The 8767-nt window shown below is 43.2% G+C and overlaps 1 protein-coding gene across 2 annotated transcripts; it reads left to right on the top strand.

The window, feature by feature from the left end:
• Positions 1-5095: 5095 nt before the first annotated feature.
• LOC5509081 lies at positions 5096-8767 on the top strand. Of its 2 annotated transcripts, none has more exons than XM_001629589.3 (3): positions 5096-5512; positions 5666-6268; positions 7811-8767. In XM_001629589.3, the coding sequence occupies exons 1-3, from the start codon at positions 5497-5499 to the stop codon at positions 8098-8100; spliced, it is 909 nt and encodes a 302-aa protein (XP_001629639.1). In that variant the 5' UTR covers positions 5096-5496; the 3' UTR covers positions 8101-8767. The 2 variants fall into 2 exon arrangements, with proteins under 2 accessions (XP_001629639.1, XP_032233796.1); XM_032377905.2 differs by having other exon boundaries at positions 5097-5512; positions 5666-6262.

The raw sequence follows: 8767 nt of genomic DNA, 5'->3' as shown, positions 1-8767 counted from the left end.
TCAATGAGAGATTGGGCAAAGGACGTCATCGTCTTGTGCCCTTCCTAAGATTGTTGGTGATAGCTATGAGCTAGGGGCATGGCTATAAAAAGAGGTTAGTTGAACCCTGAATATTAACTATTATATAAGGATACGAATGCATACCAAGATAATTTGACGAGGGGATGGGAGATAATGGCACGGGAGGGGGGACTAATGGCCTACTGTGCAATCGTTCTGACATCTCGAGCTTGATGACCGAGTTCATGAGCTTTGCACGACATGCGCAGGAGGCTGACTAAGGAGAGAATAGACGAAAATTGATGGCAAACTGTGAGAATCACTTCTAGCTACTTCAAGGTGGGGGAAGGGGGTGGGGTGTATTAAATGCTGCTCCTGCTACTAGAAAATAAGACACTTCTAAGCGATATGAAGTACTACTAGGGGGGGGGGGGAGGGGGCAGTACTACGGTAGTTGAATCTGATAAAGCGCCGACCAAGAAAAAGCGCCTCGCATAAACGCGTTCCGCTTAATTAACCCATTGACCACTGGCTATGAATCTTGAGCTGAATTAAAAAAAAAAAAACAGACCGAAAACAGATACCTTATTTTGACTTTTACTGCCTGTCAAAGTGGAACACCACTATACCTAGTCAGTGGTATTCAAGCTTTCCAACAGTGCTTTGCTTTCCCCCTTTCCCCATGTCTATAGGGATTCTTGGTATCTGATAGAAAATAGGCTTTTTATTACAAATTACAAAGTATTCTGGGATATCCATGGAAAATTCACGAGCAGACTGGCCAGTCTGTACCCCTATTAGACAGTCTTTTTAAATACGTCTTTTCAGCCTAAAGTCAAACAAATCAATTCTAGGGTCATTCAAACCCAGGATAGCAGTGTTAAAAATTGTGGAATCAATTTGGATTCAGAAAAGACAGCATTTATTATGTTCTCATTCAGGCAAAGCCAAACAAGAAAAAATCATCATGAATCCACCTTTGCTTGCAAATATCCATAAGCACAGCACTCAATTATGCCCCAATAGACTAAAAATCTATTAAACTGATGTCTTAGGGCACTCTCCCAATATGCTAATAGCTGTTTTTGTGATAACAAAAAAGACAAGCAGCTGTCAAGTTATGCTTGTCGTAGCCTCCCCCCCCCCCCCCCCCCCCCCAGGGGAAATGTTCTTTTAAGGCTAAGAAAATAGCTGCACAGCAAAAACTGTTGCCATAAAAATTACCCCAGAAGGAAAAATTACGCCAAAGTTTCTAATAGAAAACAAGATAGTTCTACAAGCCTTCAAGGAGTGAGCATTGTATTTTGAGGCCATGGAAATGGGCCTTGAAGGATCAGAATTAAGGTATCTATTTGTGTCTTGAGTTGTTTTCGCTGATCTCTTTCCCTTGTGTTGTATTTCCATGGTCAATTCTGCTATTTTTCCTTGTTCGATTTAACATGTGTCTAAGAACCTGAGCTATTATTTGGTTGGGTGCATATATCTTCAAGACCATTTACCCCTCCGACTGATGCCTGAGTTTCTTTATCTCGTTGCCTTCAGACTAGCTACGGCGTTGTGAACTTGAGCAGGGGAATGTTTGGCTAATTGCGATAACCCGCTACTAGAGGCGTATTAAAGGCTGGTTCTGACTCTGGCGATTGCTGTAAGATCATATGGAAGCACACCTTGCGACCGTGTGCGATCATATCGAAGCACACCTTGCGACCGTGTACGATCATATCGAAGCACACCTTGCGGCCGTGTGCGATCATATGGAAGCACACCCTGCGACCGTGTACGATCATATCGAAGCACACCTTGCGACCGTGTACGATCATATCGAAGCACACCTTGCGGCCGTGTGCGACCGTGTACGATCATATGGAAGCACACCCTGCGATCATGTGCGACCGTGTACGATCATATGGAAGCACACCCTGCGATCATGTGCGACCGTGTACGATCATATGGAAGCACACCTTGCGATCGTGTGCGACCGTGTACGGTCATATGGAAGCACACCCTGCGATCGTGTGCGACCGTGTAAGATCATATGGAAGCACATTCTGCGATCGTGTGCGACCGTGTACGATCATATGGAAGCACACCCTGCGATCATGTGCGACCGTGTACGATCATATGGAAGCACACCCTGCGATCATGTGCGACCGTGTGCGATCATATGGAAGCACACCTTGCGATCATGTGCGACCGTGTACGATCATATGGAAGCACACCCTGCGATCATGTGCGACCGTGTACGGTCATATGGACGCAAGCCCTGTGATCATGTGCGACCGTGTACGATCATATGGAAGCACACCCTGCGATCATGTGCGACCGTGTACGATCATATAGAAGCACACCCTGCGATCATGTGCGACCGTGTACGATCATATGGAAGCACACCCTGCTACCGTGTGCGACCGTGTACGATCATATGGAAGCACACCCTGCGATCGTGTGCGACCGTGTACGATCATATGGAAGCACACCCTGCGATCGTGTGCGACCGTGTGCGATCATATGGAAGCACACCATGCGATCGTGTGCGATCATATGGAAGCACACCTTGCGATCGTGTGCGACCGTGTGCGATCATATGGAAGCACACCCTGCGACCGTGTGCGACCGTGTGCGATCATATGGAAGCACACCTTGCGATCGTGTGCGACCAAGTGCGATCATATGGAAGCACACCATGCGATCTTGTGCGACCGTATGCGATCATATGGAAGCACACCTTGCGATCAATGTGCGACCGTGTACGGTCATATGGAAGCACACTCTGCGATCGTGTGCGACCATGTGCGATCATATGGAAGCACACCTTGCGATCGTGTGCGACCGTGTGCGATCATATGGAAGCACACCCTGCGATCGTGTGCGACCGTGTGCGATCATATGGAAGCACACCATGCGATCGTGTGCGACCGTGTGCGATCATATGGAAGCACACCTTGCGATCGTGTGCGACCGTGTGCGATCATATGGAAGCACACCCTGCGACCGTGTGCGACCGTGTGCGATCATATGGAAGCACACCTTGCGATCGTGTGCGACCGTGTGCGATCATATGGAAGCACACCATGCGATCTTGTGCGACCGTGTGCGATCATATGGAAGCACACCATGCGATCAATGTGCGACCGTTTACGGTCATATGGAAGCACACTCTGCGATCGTGTGCGACCATGTGCGATCATATGGAAGCACACCATGCGATCTTGTGCGACCGTGTACGGTCATATGGAAGCACACTCTGCGACCGTGTGCGACCGTGTGCGATCATATAGAAGCACACCCTGCGACCGTGTGCGACCATGTGCGATCATATGGAAGCACACCCTGTATTACGTAACGTCATTACTAATAAGTAATTTTATCATAGCTAGGAAAAATCACCCCTAGCCCCCCCCTCTCTGAAAAGCACGGCTAACGGACTGAGAAACAGAGTGGAGGTTTTGAAGCTTTTCTGGATAACTGCACATAACGAAACTCAAAGATATATTGTTTGATTTCAGCCATTGAGCAATTCAGATGTATTGTGTGATTTCAACCATTGGAAGAATATAATTCAGAAGCATACAGTGCGATAGGTAGCGATAGGTGGCTAATGAGGGGATGGGGGATTTTGTAGGTGGTGTCGGATTTTGGGGTCGGATGGCCTTAATAACCATTTTCACAGGGCCTTAGTTACCATCCTCATGGCCTTAGTAACCATCTTTACAGGGCCTTAATAACCATCCATACGGGGCCTTAGTAACCATCTTCCATCTCAGTAACCATCAACCATCTTAGTAACCATTGGCACCGGTCGGGCCAGGACGCCACACCAGCACAGTCTATTACCCGTGCAATTCGGCAACTATGGACAGCTGTTTCTTTCTTATCCCGGTCGCAGCTTTGGATCCCACATGGATCTAAGCTGTGGTTTAGAGCACTTTGTTCGAGTCGAGATCGCCCTGCAGTTTATATTGCCGCTGAGGTTAAATTGAGGCAAACCGGCTATGCCATGCTGATCGAGTCCCAATAAGGAACGCTGTCGCGGACGTTCCTCTGAATCCAAGATTCCTGAAATTTAGTCCCACTTAATTTTTTTGACAATCGCTATTGTTTTTTTGTCTATTTTCACGTCAAAAAAGCCCTCCCTCACCCTTGCCTCCTTTCCTCAGCAGCGCGCCTAGTTTTTGTCTCTCCTAACGTGCTAGCCTCATCTTCCTCTTTTCTCTTTCCCAAACTCCTTGGTCTTACTATGCAGGCTATTTTGTTTTTATTAGTTCACTCCTCTGCGTCGGGTCTGTTCTTTCGCGTTCTCAATAAATATCGAAAATGCAGACCCGCAGATGAACTTCGACCAATTGAAAATAATGTTTTTAGACACATGACAATAACAGAGAATTGCTTGAAATTTGTTTTCTATAGTAACAACGACAAAAAAGGTTTTCGAAGGAATAAAATTCAGAAACATACAGTGCGCATGCGCGCGGGGAAGCGAAAGATGGCTAACGAGTGGAGGGGTGGGTTGGGGGCGTAGGCGGTGTCGGATGTGTGAGAACCATAATAAAATTGTATATAGAATAACCTAAATAATCTAAAAGATGAATCTGCACCGCACCATTACGGTAGGGAAAACGCACACCTGGGAAGAAAAAGAGGGTGGATAGCATAGAGGAATACTTAGTAATATACTTGAAGCTCTCGGAGTAATTCAATTCAAAGGTTCACGATAAGACCTTATTTCAAGCAGAGAGATAGATTTGAGCGGTTTGCAAATCTTATTCTTCCTCGTCGGCTTTATCACTAGGAAATCGTTAAGTGCTCCCCACGGTCCCCTGCCTTAGAGTGCCACAGACTAGCTTTTTCTTAAAAAATATATATAAATAACCGGTTAGATACTGTGAATAAAAAGGCTCAACGGCATTCGAAATTAAATAGTGTTGATATCTCTTATTCACGGAGGCGAATAGTATTCGGTTTATTTCATACGATCATCGCTACCAATCGATAAGTAATCGCCCCGAAGGCGACGCTCAATCGAATCATTTAGCAGCAGACGAGACTCCCGACAGTGTAAGTCCCGGATGTTGATGATAACATACAGCCAAGACACGATTTGGCCTCAGTGACAGCTGGGAGCGATTGGGTCGAGTGGAGTTACCTGACGCGCGCTCTATCCCGATCGACTTTCACTCATACTTCAAATAGCAGTCTATTATTCACTCTCGTAGCGTCGTGTTATCGGTTTGTGTATCAAGCGCATGGACTCGCGACGCGATGGTACACTCGCGCAGTTTACTTCCTTTAGAATTTGATTCAGTCTTTTAAAGATCCAACACTTGGCGATTCTTATTTCGCATGATTTGTGTGTGCTCTGCTAAGGACGAACACGCGTTAGAGTGTTAAATTTCACACCTTCACATACTCTCAAGTAATATGCCGAAATCGAAGACAAATTAGGGGCTATACAGTCGGTGAATCCTGCTTTTCCTTGGCGCACACTGAACTCCAAGGATGGCCAGCGCACTAGGTAAGAACGAGCTCTTATTTGCGGTTTACCAAAGATTTACCGTATGCAATAGTCGAAGAAAGTCTCCCTGGTCTATTCACGCCTTGTTGACGGTACTATTTAATTACCGCTCTTGCTAATTAGGTTTTCACGTTTGCTATGAAAATTCTCCAGGTCAATTCCTCCATGAAGAAGATCTCGACGAGGCAATGAGACTGGCGAAAAAGCTGGACTACGAAAAGTTAGACGAATATGATAAGAAGATGGTGACAAGTATTTTAGACTGTAACTGGGACGAAGAGCACCTTATGGTTTCGAACCTACTACACGCCCCACACATCATCCCTAAAGATGTGCGTCTAAAAACTATAATTAAGGGATTACGGGAAGAGAAACAGCCGTATTACGCCTTAGCGGCAGCCACTGGCATAACGAGCTTGAAGCTAGATGGCGCGGAAGCAGATCAGATTATCGACCTTTTGAAGAATTGCTCTACACATCAGCGAGGCACGATCGCTATTCGCGCGTTTATGACGCTGGCAGGGCTTCTCAAGCACCCGCAAGATACAGATTTCGTGGTGAAATTCATGCATAAGGCGAACTCGAATCTGCGATATAATTCACTGGACTGGCTGATTGCGAACGTAAGAGATAAAAATGAGATTATTGGGCTCCTGCAAGACAAACATATTCCAGACGATGTCAGACAAGAGGCTATTGACAAAGTCAACACAGTGTTTTTAGAAAAAGAAGATGAGCTTCAAAGCAATGGTGAGAGTGAGTATGTTCGTGTTTTGTTTATGTGGTGGGTTTTTAAAGCTTAATTAATTGCTGTAGCATCACAAGGACAAAATGTTGGCCGAGGTGATTTTTTGCGGTTAACCTCGCTTCTGTTGCTGTAGTTAGGACAGAATCAAAACTTAAGCATCGTTTTAAAAATTAATGAAGTTTATAATGAGTGTCTAGAAAGCCTTCTTTAAAATTTGAAAATCCTCATATGATATGAAGAAGTAATCTCGTTTTCAAAATCTTTTTTTATTGAATTCACAGTTCATTTATTTGAAAGATGTATTTCTGATTAAAAAAGCTTTTAAAGCGTCACCATTCTCCGTATTAATCTTAAAGAAAATCATTTAATAGAAAGTGAGAAACAGCGGCTCGTCTGTCGCATTGACGCAAATTTGCATAAGTGGGAGGAAATAAGGCATCGAAAAGGGGTTTGCCAAAAGGGCTCTTAAAGAATAAAAGGATCAGCTTATGTTGTTTTCACAAAAAGAAAGCAGAACAGCTTGGGAGGAAAAGCGAACAAAGGAAAATAAAAGACATATAAGAGACAAAAAAGTGAATTTTAGGACCAAGATGTTATCGATTCAAATAAATTATTTTAGTAAAATCCATATTGAAACACAAACAAACATAAACGCATGATGGCAGACATTTCCATTATGTCTTTGAATGGGTTTACGATACTATAAACGGAAGTATTCTGACATAATGAAACGGAATTTATTCACCAGCGCATTATTTATCTCTAGTCAAAACATTGATGTATATATTATATATACATTGAAAGATATAGCCCGGCAACTTTTTTCAGAATATCGGGGTTATTTTTTAATACTGCGAGTGGTCTGATTACTATCTTATCTCATCGTATAACGAGTTCTAATAACTACGCGTCCTGCCAATCTTATTTGACGGTCTTCCTTTACAAATGGCGTTGACACTATTATGAAAATAATAACACTATCCCAGTCGATCGTTCAGCATGAGTCGTCAAGAAAATCTAACAAATCAAATCAATTTTAGGTAAGCCTGGAAGCCATTTAAGATGAAAGTTTATTTCAATATATATAATTTGCTTCTATAAGTAAAATCATTAGGGCAAAACAACAAAACTCAAACTTTTTATTATATTGACACCAAACGTACCCCACGGTTAGCAATCATGCGAGCTATATCAACATTATTGTTTTATTACTCGGGTTATCTGTGTGATAGGCCGAGTCTAGGTTTCGGTTTTCTAATATCTATCGAGAGTGTGTAAGCCTGCGATGCTTGGCGATCTGTCTTTATAGATTTCAACGCTAATGTAATTACAGCTTTACTTTAACGTGACTTTTTTTTTGGAAAACTAGTTTTCGTTGGACCACTTACAGGTATTCTATAATGGTCGGATCATTTTCCATTATTGATCTCTATTTCATCCGCGATTTTATTTAGAACTTTTAGAGGGGAGACCGGGAACAATTCCCAATAAACTACAGGTTACCCATGCAATGTCTCACCATGACACAATCTTTATCTTCCTTTTTCTAGACTGGACCACCGAAGAACTGCATCATTACACGTTTGTCCCGAACTTGGCAGAATTCGAGGCCATGCTGACGAAAGAGCAAACACTTGCTGAACTGTTTACTGAGCTAGATACAAACAAAGACGGTTTAATATGTGCTAAGGAGCTAAAGGAATTCTGCGATGATATTGGCCAAGACATAAGCCTTGACCAAGCCAAGCAAGATATCGCTTTGGTGGATACAAATAACGACGGCAAAATAGATAAAGACGAGTGGGTAGAACTCATGTTTCCAAAATTCAACATTCAATAACGGTTAATTTACAGACAGTAATATCGGAACTAGTGTATCCGCTGACCGGAGGAGTGGAAGTGAAAAGAACAGAAAAAAATAGGCGCGCCTGCGGTAACTCAGCACAGCAGCAGCCTATGGTAGAAGTACTGGATTTGAACGACTTGGCTGTAGACTTCGAAAAAACTCGCGAGCAAAACATTGGATAGTATTTAAATACAGTGGATGGCATTAAGACAGGGCAAATGCCTATTTTATGTGCCGTTCATTGCAATTGTAAGAAAATAAGTGGATTGTTTCGTGTTCTTTAACATGCATTTGCATTTGAAACTGCACACGAAAGGAACGGCTCTTACCCAGGCCCATTTATACACATGCGCAGTTGCAAAATTGCCCTACAAAGTTTGCAGACGTAATTGCAATAACACGACGTGTCATAATTATTAAAAACTTGTTGTACATTGTTCGACCAAATGAGACGAGTTTCTCTTGGTGCTAGAAGATAGTTTACCTTGAAATGTAGCCTTGAGGCTTCTTAGTAGGTGAAAATAACACTGTTCCTAGCTTTTCTGGTCAGTTAGCATGAGTTTGAAAGTTCTTAATCTAATGTGCATGGAACACATTGTTATTGTGAATGATAAAAAATATTAAATAACAATAAAACTAAATAAATGAATATGTGGTCGAA

This window comes from Nematostella vectensis, chromosome 2, assembly GCF_932526225.1.
Source record: "Nematostella vectensis chromosome 2, jaNemVect1.1, whole genome shotgun sequence".
Classification (NCBI taxonomy): domain Eukaryota; kingdom Metazoa; phylum Cnidaria; class Anthozoa; order Actiniaria; family Edwardsiidae; genus Nematostella; species Nematostella vectensis.
The sequence above is the reverse complement of the archived record's forward strand: the minus strand, read 5'-3'. Positions and strand labels throughout refer to the sequence as shown.

Bases quoted from the DNA above. Each gene is read 5' to 3' on its own strand.
- LOC5509081 (XM_001629589.3), top strand. The intron at 6,269-7,810 runs GTGAGTATGTTC...TCCTTTTTCTAG, and splicing joins GCTTCAAAGCAATGGTGAGA to ACTGGACCACCGAAGAACTG.